Source organism: Oncorhynchus tshawytscha, linkage group LG22 (assembly GCF_018296145.1).
Source record: "Oncorhynchus tshawytscha isolate Ot180627B linkage group LG22, Otsh_v2.0, whole genome shotgun sequence".
Lineage (NCBI taxonomy): Eukaryota > Metazoa > Chordata > Actinopteri > Salmoniformes > Salmonidae > Oncorhynchus > Oncorhynchus tshawytscha.
The window spans coordinates 39,774,021-39,788,042 of record NC_056450.1 but is presented as its reverse complement, the minus strand read 5'-3'; the positions used below and the strand labels follow the sequence as shown (position 1 = coordinate 39,788,042).

General features: G+C 43.3%; 2 protein-coding genes across 7 annotated transcripts; one reads left to right on the top strand and one right to left on the bottom strand.

Moving 5' to 3' along the window:
- Positions 1-514: 514 nt before the first annotated feature.
- LOC112221357 (pepsin A-like) lies at positions 515-9,674 on the top strand. Its single transcript, XM_042304239.1, has 9 exons — positions 515-645; positions 787-931; positions 4,406-4,523; positions 4,933-5,051; positions 5,436-5,632; positions 5,855-5,971; positions 7,173-7,317; positions 7,604-7,702; positions 9,000-9,674. Exons 1-9 carry the CDS (start codon positions 587-589, stop codon positions 9,135-9,137), a joined length of 1,137 nt encoding a protein of 378 aa, XP_042160173.1. The 5' UTR covers positions 515-586; the 3' UTR covers positions 9,138-9,674.
- Positions 9,675-10,284: 610 nt separating this feature from the next.
- Positions 10,285-13,295, bottom strand: LOC112222404. Of its 6 annotated transcripts, none has more exons than XR_002949143.2 (6): positions 12,493-13,295; positions 12,057-12,371; positions 11,650-11,754; positions 11,425-11,534; positions 11,199-11,245; positions 10,285-10,946 (listed from the first exon to the last, which is right to left on the bottom strand). XR_002949143.2 is itself a non-coding variant. In XM_024385199.2 (6 exons), exons 1-6 carry the CDS (start codon positions 12,551-12,553, stop codon positions 10,761-10,763), a joined length of 828 nt encoding a protein of 275 aa, XP_024240967.1. In that variant the 5' UTR covers positions 12,554-13,295; the 3' UTR covers positions 10,285-10,760. The 6 variants fall into 6 exon arrangements, 4 of the variants coding, with proteins under 4 accessions (XP_024240967.1, XP_024240968.1, XP_024240969.1 ...); XR_002949144.2 differs by having other exon boundaries at positions 12,165-12,371; XM_024385199.2 differs by having other exon boundaries at positions 11,650-11,758.
- Between the last annotated feature and the right edge of the window lie 727 nt (positions 13,296-14,022).

Sequence of the window (14,022 nt, the reverse complement as noted above, 5' to 3'; positions counted from 1 at the left end):
ATTAACATTGTTCCAAAGCATATTTACTTTTTGCTACTAAGGTGTTTTATGTTTGTAACCATTGCACACTTTTCTTATCTGAAGTTCTGTTATCCTCTGTGTTCCAAATGGCACCCTATTCCCTATACAGTGCACCCCTTTAGACCATAGCCCTATGGCACCCTATTCCCTATATCAAATCAAATGTATTTATATAGGCCTTCGTACATCAGCTGATATCTCAAAGTGCTGTACAGAAACCCAGCCTAAAACCCCAAACAGCAAGCAATGCAGGAGTATATAGTGCACTACTTTAGACCAGAGTCCTATGGCACCCTATTCCCTATATAGTGCACAACTTTTGACCAGAGGCATATGGGTCCTGTTCAAAAAGTAGTGGAGTAAGTTGGTGATAGTGTGCCATTTTGGAACGTATCCATTGCGTGATATTGTTTGCTAAGGGAAGTAATGGCATGGTCAATTGGCTGTGGATTTGAGTCTTTACTGGCAGTGGATTGGGTCCTGGTGTACAGGATAACTGTATATAAGGCCTTGGTTCTCCTACTCTAACTTCGCTCCCTGAATCCAAGAAGAACTAGAAGCACCCATGATGAAGTGGGCTATCGTCCTGTGTGCCATAGTGGCCCTCTCAGAGTGTCATACCAGGTAAGTCCTTTTCCTTTCCGAGTGTCATACCAAGTAAGTCCTGTTCCTCTCCGAGTGTCATACCAGGTAAGTCCAGGTCAAATTCCTAGTACATGTAACTGTAGAATAACAGTGATTCAGATTTTGATTGTGTGTTTTCAGGATTTCTCTGATCAAGGGGAAGACTGCCAGAGAGACCCTGATGGAGAAAGGTATATGGGAGGAGACTAGGCAGAAGTACCCCTACAACCCTATGGCGAAGTTCATCCAGACTGGTGCAGATGAGGCAATGACTAACGATGCTGATGTAAGGCAGAGTCAGGAGCAGTATGGTCATATTCTGCATTAGCCTGGTGACTGATCTGTTTGTGCTATATAGCCAACGACCATGGGAGTTATATACCATTATATACAAACAGATGTGGTACCAGGCTAGTCACAAAGGCTATATTGTAGGATTCTTCTGATTTATACTGAACAAAAATGTAAATGCGTCATGCAACAACTTCAAAGATTTTACTGAGTTACAGTTCATATAAGGAAATCTGTCAATTGAAATAAATGCATTAGGCTTTAATCTATGAATTTCACATGACTGGGAATACAGATAAGCGTCTGTTAGTCACAGATATCTTTTTTTTTAAAGGTATGTGCGTGTATCAGGGAACCAGTCAGTATCTGGTGTGACCACCATTTTCCTAATGCAGCGCGACTCATCTCCTTTGCATAGAGATGATCAGGCTGTTGATTGTGGCCTGTGGAAGGTTGTTGTCCCACTCCTATTCATTGGCTGTGTGAAGTTGCTGGATATTGATGGGAACTGGAATGCGCTGTCGTACACATCGATCCAGAGCATCCCAAACATGCTCAATTGGTGACATGTTCGGTGAGTATGCAGGCCATTGAAGAACAGGGACATTTTTCAGCTTCCAGGAATTGTGTACAGATCCTTGTGACATGGGGCTGTGCATTATCATGCTGAAACATGAGGTGATGGCGGCGGATGAATGGCACAACAATGGGCCTTAGAATCTCTTCACGGTATCTCTGTGCATTCAAATTGCCATCCATAAAATGCAATTGTGTTCGTTGTTCGTAGCTTATGCCTGCCCATACCATAGCTCCACTTCCACCATGGGGCAGTCTGTTCACAACGTTGGCATCAGTAAACCGCTCACTCATATGACGCAATACAGGTGGTCTATAGTTGTGAGGCCGGTTGGATGTACTGCCAAATTCTCTAAAACGATGTTGAAGGAGACATTTGGTAGAGAAATTAACATTAAATTCTCTTGCAACAGCTCTGGTTGACATTCCTGCAATCAGCATGCCAAATGCATGCTGATCCACAACAAGGTGGCCCCTCAGGGGTGCCTGCTCAGTCCCCTCATGTACTCCCTGTTCACTCATGACTGCACAGCCAGGTACAACTCCAACACCACCATTAAGTTTGCTGATGACACAACAGTGGTAGGCCTGATCACCGAAAATTATGAGAGCCTACAGGGAGGAGGTCAGAGACCTGACAGTGTGGTGCAAGGACAACAACCTCTCCCTCAACGTGATAAAGACAAAGGAGATGATTGTGGAATACAGGAAAAGGAGGACCGAGCACGCCCCCATTCTCATCGACGGGGCTGTAGTGGAGCAGGTTGAGAGCTTCAAGTTCCTTGGTGTCCACTTCACCAACAAACTAACATGGTCCAAGCACATCAAGACAGTTGTGAAGAGGGCACAACAAAACCTATTCCCCCTCAGGAGAATGAAAAGATTTGGCATGGGTCCTCAGATCCTCAAAAGGTTTTACAGCTGCACCATCGAGGGCATCCTGACGGGTTGCACCACTGCCTGGTATGACAACTGCTCGGTCTCCGACCGCAAGGCGCTACAGAGGGTATTGTGTACGGCCCAGTACATCACCGGGCCAGAGGAAGGCCCTAAAAATGGTCAAAGACTCTAGCCACCCGAGGCATAGACTGTCCTCTCTGCTACCGCACGGCAAACGGTACCGGAACGCCAAGTCTAGGTCCAAGAGGTTTCTCAACAGCTTCTACCCCCAAGCCATAAGACTCCTGAACAGCTAATCAAATGGCTACCCAGACCGTTGCATTGCCCAACCCCCATGCTGCTGCTACTACTCTGTTATTATCTATGCATAGCCACTTTAATAACTCTACCTACATGTACATAATTACCTCAACACCGATGCCCCCCACACATTGACTCTGTACCGGTACCCCCTGTATATAGCCTCCACATTGACTCTGTACCGGTACACCCTGTATATAGCCTCCACATTGACTCTGTACCGGTACACCCTGTATATAGCCCCGTTATTGTTATTTACTGCTGCTCTTTAATGATTTGTTATTCTTATTTCTGACTTTTTTAGGTGTTTTCTTAAAACTGTATTGTTGGTTAAGGGGATATAAGTAAACATTTCACTGTAAGGTCTACCTGTTGTATTTGGTGCATATGACAAATAACATTTCATATGATTTGATGCTCCCTCAACTTGAGATATCTGTGGCATTGTGTTGTGTGACAAAACTGCACATGTTAGAGTGGCCTTTATTGTCCCCAGCACAAGGTGAACCTGTGTAATGACCATGCTGTTTAATCAGCTTCTTGATATGTCACACCTGTCAGATGGATGGATTATCTTGGCAAAAGAGAAACGCTCACTAACAGGGATGTAAACCAATTTGTGCCCAGAATGTGAGAGAAATAAGCTTTTTTATGCGTTTGGAACATTTCAGGGATCTGTTATTTCAGCTCATGAAACAACATTTCAGGGATCTGTTATTTCAGCTCATAAAACATGGGACCAACTCTTTACATTGCGTTTATATTTTCAAATCAAATGTAATTTGTCACATGCACCGAATACAACAGGTGTAGACCTTTCTGTGAAGTGCTCACTTACAAGCCCTTAACCAACAATGCAGTTTAAAGAAAATAGAGTTGAGAAAATATTGTCAAAATAAAATAAATATAGAACATTTTAAAAAGTAACAATGAAATAACAATAACGATGCAATATACAGTGGGTACCGGTACCAAGTGAATGTGTGGGGGTACAGGTTCGTCGAGGTAATTTGTACATGTTGTCACATCCTGATCTGTTTCACCTGTCTTTGTGCTCGTCTCCACCCCCCTGTTGCCAGTTCATTTTGTTTCGTCAAGCCTACCAGCGTTTTCCCCCCGTGCTCCTGTCTCTCTCTAGTTCCTGTGTTCTAGCTTTCCTGGTTTTCGACCATTCCGCCTGCCTTGACCCCGAGCCTGCCTTTCGTTCTGTATCTTTAGGACTCTGCTCTGGACTACTGACCTCTGCTTGCCTTTGACCTGTTGTTTGCCTCCCATTTTTTTTGCAATAAACTTTTGTTACATTGAAACTGTCTGCATGTGGGTCTTCCCCTGAGCCTTGACACATGTAGGTAGGGGTAAAGTGACTGCATAGATAATAAACAGCGAGCAGCAGCAGTGTAAAAACAGAGGGAGGGGGGTCTGATTGAAACATGTATGTATTACAGACTCGGTCAGGGAGAGGTTGAAAATGTCAGTGAAGACACTTGCCAGTTGGTCACCCCGTGTCTGAGTACCCATCCTGGTAATCCGCCCCGCGGCCTTGTGAATGTTGACCTGTAAACGTCTTGTTCACATCGGCTCACATGTGTATAGAAGACTGTTCAGTATATCAACATACCAGACAAACGACTGTTCAGTTCATACTGCAGTACTCTGATTTACAGTACATCTCTGTTTCACCGTCTCCCTGCAGTTGTCCTACTATGGAGTGATTTCCATTGGAACACCTCCCCAGTCCTTCAAGGTCATCTTTGACACTGGCTCCTCCAACCTGTGGGTTCCCTCTGTCTACTGCTCCAGTCAGGCCTGCCGTGAGTATACTCCAGGGGTCTGAGTAGTCTCTGGGTAGTCTCTCTGGATAGTCTCTCTAGGTAGTCTCACAGTGTAGTCTCTGAGTTCTCTCTCTGAGTCATCTCTTGTGACAGTGTTGCACAAACAGTTTCATATTTAAGTACCTAGCCAGAGAATGGGAGACTTGGTTATGGGTTGAGGTTTGTGTCTGAGGGGAGTACCTTGAGGTTTACTGCATAAGGGGGTTGGCTCGACACAATAAAACATGAAATTGGACAAAGGTATTTACATTTTTTTCCCCTTTTATAGTGTGTATTGCAGAGAATAACTCAATGTTTGAAATACCAATGAATCAATTAATGACTGTTCAGTTTTGCAATGGTATGGTATGTGCTTGATCTGTAATAAACATGTTCATAATTTGAATAGAGAATCATGACAAATTCAATCCTGGATTGTCCAGCACCTTCAAGTTGGGTAGCAAGACTGTTTCCATTCAGTATGGATCTGGCAGCATGACTGGAAAGCTGGCATACGACACTATTTCGGTAAGTATTGTGAATGAAGCTAGCTACCTATTATTGTCAGAAACGTCATGCCCATAGGGGGCACGTGCCCTCTCAGATTTGTCCTGATTCAATATTTAATATTGAATATTATTTTTTGAATATTGAATATTTAATATTAATATTATTTTTTTATAATCGCACCCCCCGTACTAGCACTGACTTTGCTGATAGGTACTTTATTGAGGAAAAAATGACTTCCCTTGAATGAGAAGTGGTTGTTCCATTTAGCTATCTGAAGCTGAATGCACAAACTGCAAGTCACTTTGGATAAGAGTGTCTGCTAAATGACTAAAATGTTAATGATAACATAGTCCTTCTTCTCTGTAATTCTATTTCTACGGTGCTGTTGTTGTGTGTTTCCAGGTGGGAGGTATCTCTGTCACCCATCAGATCTTTGGTGCCAGTGAGACCGAGTCTCCCTTCATGTCCTACATGGTTGCCGACGGTATCCTGGGCCTGGCTTTCCCCAACCTGGCGGCCTCTGGGGCCACACCCATCTTTGACAGCATGATGACCCAGGGTCTCCTGTCCCAGTCCCTCTTCTCTGTCTACCTGAGCAGGTAACATAGTTACTGTACAAATACAACTGGACGGGAGGTGGCATTTGGATGGCGAGAGTGGCATTTTGTCTTAGTTGTGATATAAATATCTAAGTACCAGTGCATTGATAGTAAATACAATTAAACAATTACTTTAATGCCTTTGAAGGAGAGGTGGCCTCCATTTAAAAAATGTGTTGATGATTAAACAAACTTTTTTGACCATTTCTCCTCGACCAATAGAAACTCCGCAGAGGGTAGCGTGGTGTCCTTCGGTGTCATCGAGCCTTCCTACTACACTGGACAGATCACCTGGATCCCCCTGTCCGTTATGACCTTCTGGCAGATCACCATGGACAGGTAGGTACACTAGTCCACACAGAGCCTATATCCCTGTCCTATATATCGCCTTTAGTCTCTACACAGAGCATTAAGTCCCAGTTCAACATGTTATCAACTTTTGGATCATCCCTTCATGCCACCTCCCATAACCTATAGACCAGGGGTGTCAAACTCATTCCATGGAGGGCCTAGTGTCTGCGGGTATTTTTAATTTTTTTTCCCCCTTTCAATTACGACCTAGACAACCAGAGTGAGGGGAGTTCTTTACTAATTAGTGACCTTAGTTCATCAATCAAGTACAAGGGAAGATCGAAAACCCGCAGACACTCGGCCCCTCCGTGGAATGAGTTGGACGCTTGCCATAGAATCTTTAACCACATACACATTGTATGTAGCAGTACATAAAATGAACATTCCTACAGACCAGCCTGGTCTCATAAACTAGATATAAATCCAGGACAATAAAATTAGTATATGGTACATAAGACAGATGGTTACTTAATGAAAAAAAAAAAAAATTAGAATGGTTGGTTGGGGTGGGTGGGTTGGCGTATAATGAGTTGGAATCTCATCATGGACAACTTTATCATTTTAGCTAATTATTAACTTTTCAACTACTTACTACTTCGCTACTACTTAGCATGTTAGCTAACCCTTTCCCTAACCTCAACCATTTGACCTAACTCGTAAACTTAACCTTAACCCCTAACCCCTAGCCTAGCTAACGTTAGCCACCTAGCTAACATTAGCCACCTAGCTAACATTAGCCACCTAGCTAACATTAGCCACCTAGCTAACATTAGCCACCTAGCTAACATTAGCCACCTAGCTAACATTAGCCACCTAGCTAACATTAGCCACCTAGCTAACATTAGCCACCTAGCTAGAATTCATAACATATAATACGTTTGCAAATTTGTAACATGTAGTATGTTTAGCAATTTTTTTTATTTTTACATATGGTACAAACGGCAAATTCGTAACATATAATACAAATTGTAATTCGTAACATATCATACAAATTGTAATTCGTAACATATCATACGATACGAAACGTAACATATCATACTAAATGGAGTGTCTCTAGGTACTTCCAGTCTGGAGCCTATGACTGAATCTTACTTACCAAGTTCAAGTTTATTTGCTCATTTAAAAAACACAATAACAGCAAGAAATGCATACAACAACAGTTAAATCCAGCTAATATTTGTCCTTCCAGTGTTACCATCAACGGCAACACCGTGGCTTGCAATGGTGGTTGTCAGGCTATCATAGATACTGGCACCTCCATGATCGTCGGTCCAACCGATGACATCAAAAACATGAACTACTGGGCCGGAGCCACCATCAACCAGTACGGATATGTGAGTGACACGCACGCACACACCGACCGGTACAGAGATGTGAGTCCAATTATAGGGCTTTTCAAACTACTGAGCCAAGCCAAGCCGAGCCAAACTGCCTGGCCTTGTTAACTGTTGGAACTAACTGTGTTGTTGGAACGTGTTGAACAAGTGTGAACAGAAAATATCTGCGCAAGCATATTTAGGTTGGAGCCGGCATGGTAAAAGTGTTGTTGTTTTGCTCAAATCACTGGCTCCCCTTTCATTAACCACAGAATAAAGGGTAACGTTATTATTTCTCTCCTAGACCACCGTGAACTGCAACAACATCCCCAACATGCCCAAGGTGACCTTCACCCTCAACGGAAACACCTTCACCATCCCTGCCTCTGCCTATACCATCCAGGTAGAGTCTACTGAAAGACATGTTGTTACATACAATCTATTACATCCCAGGTAGAGTCTACTGAAAGACATGTTACAGACAACCTATCACCTCTCAGGTAGAGTCTACTGAAAGACATGTTGTTACATACAATCTATTACATCCCAGGTAGAGTCTACTGAAAGACATGTTACAGACAACCTATCACCTCTCAGGTAGAGTCTACTGAAAGACATGTTGCTACATCAATCAAATGTATTTATAAAGCCCTTTTTACATCAGCCGATGTCACAAAGTGCTATACAGAAACCCAGCCTAAAACCCCAAGCAATGCAGATATAGATGCACAGTGGCTAGGCAAAACTCCCTAGAAAGGCCAAAACCTAGAAAGAAACCTAGAGAGAAACCAGGCTATGTGGGGTGGCCAGTCCTCTTCTGGCTGTGCCGGCCGGAGATTATAACAGAACATGACCAAGATGTTCAAACGTTCATAGATGACCTGCAGGGTCAAATAATAAAAGTCACAGTGGTTTGTAGAGGGTGCAACAGGTCAGCACCTCAGGAGTAAATGTCAGTTGGCTTTTCATAGCCGATCATTCAGAGTTAGAGACAGCAGGTGCGGTAGAGAGGAGAGAGTTGAAAACAGCAGGTCCGGGACAAGGTAGCACGTCCGGTGAACAGGTCAGGGTTCCATAGCCGCAGGCAGAACAGTTGAAACTGGAGCAGCAGCACGACCAGGTGGACTGGGGAGAGCAAGGAGTCATGAGGCCAGGTAGTCCTGGGGCATGGTCCTAGGGCTCAGGTCCTCCGAGAGAAAGAATGAAAGAAAGAAAGAGAATTAGATGAAGCATACTTAAATTCACACAGGACACTGGATAAGACAGGATAAATACTCCAGATATAACAGACTGACCCTAGCCCCCTGACAAACTATTGCAGCATAAATACTGTAGGCTGAGACAGGAGGGGTTGGGAGACACTGTGGCCCCGTCCGACTATACCCCTGGACAGGGCCAACCAGGCAGGATATAACCCCATCCACTTTGCCAAAGCCCCCACACAACTAGAGTGATATCTTCAACCACCAACTTACTACCCTGAGACAAGGCCGAGTATAGCCCACGAAGATCTCCCCCACGGCACGAACCCGAGGGGGGCACCAACCCGGACAGGAAGATCACATCAGAGACTACTTTACTATTTATATTCATGGCAACTTTGACTTCACTATGTTCCTAAAGAAAATAATGTACTTTTTACTCCATACATTTTCCCTGACACCCAAAAGTACTCCCCCCCCCCTCTTCTCTCTCTCTAGGACTCTTACGGCTGCAGGACTGGTTTTAGTAACGGTGGATATCAGCAGCTTTGGATTCTTGGAGATGTCTTCATCAGGCAGTACTATGCAATCTTCGACAGGGACAACAACAGGGTTGGTCTGGCTAATGCTGTGTAAGAGATCCACAGAGGTCCACTTCTCCCAGAGATATTAAAAGATCCTTGAAATCCTGACAGCGGGAAAATCTGCGTAATAGTGCGATTGAGCCGACAAATGCAGCGTATACCATGAATGAAGTCTCTGGCCAATGTGGGAACATCACCTTTTAAATTTATAGGTTTTCCACAGTCTGGATTGAATCGAGACCCTAGTTTTCCAGGTAATGACTAATATGTTGTATATGTGATTTACGCTCTTAACTGGTTGGGGAAATGTTGCAGATTAAAGTTAAATGTAATCCAAGTTCTAATGTATTTTAGCATTGCAAATAAAGCCGTTGTTTCGTTGTCAGTAGCTTTTCTTCCCTGAAGTGAAACTATCCTCTTGTGGAGCCTCTTCATGTAAGAAAAGAATAGGGATAGAATATTGACCAGAACATAGGAGGCAGGTAGGCCCAGAGACATAGACCCAAACATAGTGGAGGCAGGTAGGCCCAGAGACATAGACCCAAACATGGTGGAGGCTGGTAGGCCCAGAGACATAGACCCAAACATGGTGGAGGACAGGTAAACATGGTGGAGGCCCAGAGACATGGAGGCTGGTAGGCCCAGACCCAAACATGGTGGAGGCTGGCAGGTGGTGGAGGCCCAGAGACATAGACCCAAACATGGTGGAGGCAGGTAGAACCCAGAGACATAGACCCAAACATGGTGGAGGCAGGCCCAGAGACATAGTAGAACCCAGAGACATAGACCCAAACATGGTGGACCCAAACATAGTGGAGGCAGGTAGGCCCAGAGACATAGACCCAAACATGGTGGAGGCAGGTAGGCCCAGAGACATAGACCCAAACATAGGAGGCAGGTAGGCCCAGAGACATAGACCCAAACATGGTGGAGGCAGGTAGAACCCAGAGACATAGACCCAAACATGGTGGAGGCAGGTAGGCCCAGAGACATAGACTCAAACATAGTGGAGGCAGGTAGAACCCAGAGACATAGACCCGAACATAGTGGAGGCAGGTAGAACCCAGAGACATAGACCCAAACATGGTGGAGGCAGTTAGGCCCAGAGACATAGACCCAAACATGGTGGAGGCAGGTAGAACCCAGAGACATAGACCCAAACATGGTGGAGGCAGGTAGGCCCAGAGACAACAATCTCGTATATGAATGGGTAGTTATTTTATTTGTATAGTTCATAAGTCAAAAGAATATAAACAAATCAATCATCTTAAAGCTAGAAACCAAAGTTGAAACAAAGTGGCACCCCGCCTCTGTTTTGGTAAGAAGCGGAAGGATGGGCGTGTCTAAATCCTAGACAGAGCTATGGATAAAAGAACTGACCATCCATGATATCAACACTATAGTTTTAACCATGTGTTGAGGCTATAATGTGTTTGATTACATTTACTTTGTTTATAAACATTGGAGTAAAACAAGCTTATATTTTGGGTTCTGATGGGGGTACGACAGATGAACTAAGCTCATGAGGCATTTCTAAGTATATATCATTAATTTAAAAAAAATATGTAGCAACTAAGGATTATACAGATAGCCTGGTCATGATAGCATATCAAGACAGCACAAACAGATCTGTGACCACCAGGCTAAGAAAGATACAGATACGTAACATTCTGGTTCAGCGTTGGTTGCTAGCCAGCGTGGAGTACACCACCGTCCCAGCAGGCTCTCTGTGTGTGTCAGGGTCATGACCTCTGGGGCTGCTGAGTGTCTGTAGGTTAGCATACAGCTCTGTGGTATGGTTCTCCTGAGGTTTGAAGTCCACTGTGGCGTAGACAATACTGCTCTCCTTTTGAGGGACGTGCTGCAGGAGACATACATATTAAATATTATTTGGTAACACTTTATTAAGGTATATAACTATTAGAATTTGTATTTATACACATGTATATGTTTTTTTATAAACTGTTTATTACGGGGCCCACTGCAGAAGACATATCGACAGACATCACAGGGACGTCAAACTCAAACACTAGTATTACTCTTTGTTGTTTCTGGGACAAAACAGGACATTTGACACTGAGTCACGGAGACAACGTCCAAGTTTAGCTCTTACTGAGAGGACGTGGGCTGCTGAGTCACTGGAAGTTGCTCCACATTTCTCTGTGAAGAACGTGAAAATGACATCCACTTAAAGAAAGGACACTGTGCAACAATGTCAGAAATCATTGAACGTCTACTGGCTAAAGGTCGCAGCCTGTGTATTTGAAAGACGATTTAACACGAACAGCCAAGTCATGTATGAAACACTGAAAGCTGTAACTGAAAGCGGGTCCTCTTACTTTTTGCCCTGACTTTGCGATGAACCACAGCAACTATGATTGAACAGATAACGATCCCCATTGAGATGCAGAGACCTGCAGCCAGTGGTACACCAACACTCCGGGAAATACTAACAGGTTAAAATTGACAAAAGATTGACATAAGCATTTACACCACTCCCACAACTATTATCAACTAGAAGGAATAATTAACCCGTGCGTGTGTGTGTGAGAGAGAGATTGCACCTGGGGAAAAAAGGCACAGAGGTGTCTGATGATGATGAGGAGATGGAGGGTCTGATGGTTGATCTGACACGAGGTCGAGGGGGTACAGGACCTCTACGTCGACCACTATCTAAACAGAGACCGAATTTAATAAGCACTCATTTCAACACAGCGATCTGTTATATTACAAGTTGACTTAGTGTAGGCCGTCATTGTAAATAAGAATTTGTTCTTAACTGACTTGTTAAATAAACTAAATACATGTTATCTTCCTCCTACTGTACATGCTTACAGATTTCCTTGGCCTCAACACATTGGTTTACCTACAGTATGCATTCCAGTTTCTAATATCAGTTCCTAGAATAGAACAAAAATATTCTTTACTTCATTTTAAAAAGATGGTTTGATTTATCTACGAGGGTTCTTACCAATCTGGAGGTGAAAGTCAGAGTAGATATGATTCACACTGCTGACAACACACCTGTAGTCGCCAGCGTCCACAGGTTTTAAATTCCATATCATAACGTACATCTCACCGTTGTATTCCGTTCTCGATATTCGTCCCTTGTAGAAGTTGTTGACATATCCTCTGGTATTCACAACAGGAAATGGCCCAGGATATAGTTTAGAACATAACTTCTCATAACCATTGTAGAAGGGAGGAAAGATAAATCTCAGCAGAACGTGTCCGTATACTTGTCCATTCACCTCCGTCCACTGTTGTGCTTCTATCTCAGGGTCATCTGTCAAACGAACAAGCGGACACACACACACACACTTAGAAATGACCAAATATGGCACAAAGAAATCTCTTGCTACATTTTAATTTTATTTTATCTCAGACAAACCTGGATAAAATCTCACCTAATAGAAGAAGCAAGAGAAAGATAGTCATTTTCATCGCTGGGCAGCTGTCCCCATACATCTTACTCACCCCCCCCAAGTTGATAGCGGTTTGACTGCACTGTTCTGACACCAGCCTTGTGATTAACTTCCTTCATTTGGGGGAGGGGATCTCTCTAACTTGCAATTACAAGCATTTCGCTATACTCGCTTTAACATCTGCTAACCATGTGTATGTGACAAATAAAATGTGATTTTTACAGGTTTTAGGACACGCTCATTATCGGCTTAGAGTATGAAGATGACAGGTTGTCACGGTACCAGCTCGGCCATCATGGGTCCAAGTAGTATCACAATACCTCTGTTTTGTTCATAGAAAAACAAATGATCTGGACCAAAATAAAAACATTAAAAAACTAAATCACAAAATGAGAAGTGAAAGATCTTACACAATATATCAGTGATTTATTTGGTATCAGCTTTTAGTTATTCAGACATTTTCATTCAAGCATATCCTTGATCATGGGACAAAATGCTTTATATGCAAAAATATATGTACAAATAACCAAATGATTAACCACTCTTTATCCACAAATCGCAATCAATCCCTGTAGTCACACAGTCAGTCATCCGATCCTCCATAGGCATCGATTGGATGCTGTGCTCTATTCTGAATTATAAACTAGGTGGGTTGAGCCCCCTGAATTCTGATTGGCTGACAGCCGTGGTATATCAGACCGTATACCACTCGTATGACAAAACATGTATTTTTTGTGCTCTAATTACATTGGTAACCAATTTATATTAGCAATAATGCACCTCAGGGGTTTGTGATGTATGGCCAATATACCACGGCTTAGCGTGTTGTGTCGTGCCTAAGAACAGCCCTTAGCCTTTGTATATTGGCCATAATACCACACCTCCTCGGGCCTTATTGCTTAAATATAAATCAGCCATTTAATTCCCTCTTCTTCGTCTTGCAAGTCAAAGCAGGTATTGAGGCACACGCAGAAAGATCATTTTAAATAATTACAGAGTGGGGTTACGTACCAAATGCCAACCAATAACTGATTTAGGGCACTACTTTTGACCAGGGCTCTGGTCAAAAGTAGTGCCCTATGTGGGGAATAGGGTGTCATTTGGGACTCACCCTAGACCAACCAACCTCTCATGTAACTTTGTTCCTTAAAATGTACAGCAGCCCCTATGATCAACTTAGAAATTGCAACATTTTAGAATTTACAGAAGCTTTTTGTATGTATTTAATGTATTTAACAGTGAGAGTTCATCTATTTGAACACTGAAAAGATGAGATAGCTAGCAGCCACTTAAATCCTCCCTACTACAGTTCCTATCAACTCATATCTGAAGATACACCACATGACAAAAAAGTATGTGGACACCTGCTAGTCAAACATCTCATTCCAAAAATCATGGGTCTCTCTCTCTCTCCCCAAACCATTTCTGTATCGACCTCGCTCTGGGCACAGTCATGCTGAAACAGGAAAGGGCCTTCCCCCAAACAGTTTTCACAAAGTTGGAAGAACAGAA

Bases quoted from the DNA above. Each gene is read 5' to 3' on its own strand.
- LOC112222404 (XM_024385199.2), bottom strand. From the start codon at position 12,553: ATGTATGGGGACAGCTGCCCAGCGATGAAAATGACTATCTTTCTCTTG. The intron at 11,246-11,424 runs GTAAGAGGACCC...CGTTCTTCACAG, and splicing joins TCGCAAAGTCAGGGCAAAAA to AGAAATGTGGAGCAACTTCC. The intron at 10,947-11,198 runs GTAAGAGCTAAA...TGTCTCCTGCAG, and splicing joins CAGCAGCCCACGTCCTCTCA to CACGTCCCTCAAAAGGAGAG.
- LOC112221357 (XM_042304239.1), top strand. From the start codon at position 587: ATGATGAAGTGGGCTATCGTCCTGTGTGCCATAGTGGCCCTCTCAGAG. The intron at 646-786 runs GTAAGTCCTTTT...GTGTGTTTTCAG, and splicing joins CTCTCAGAGTGTCATACCAG to GATTTCTCTGATCAAGGGGA. The intron at 7,703-8,999 runs GTAGAGTCTACT...CTCTCTCTCTAG, and splicing joins CCTCTGCCTATACCATCCAG to GACTCTTACGGCTGCAGGAC.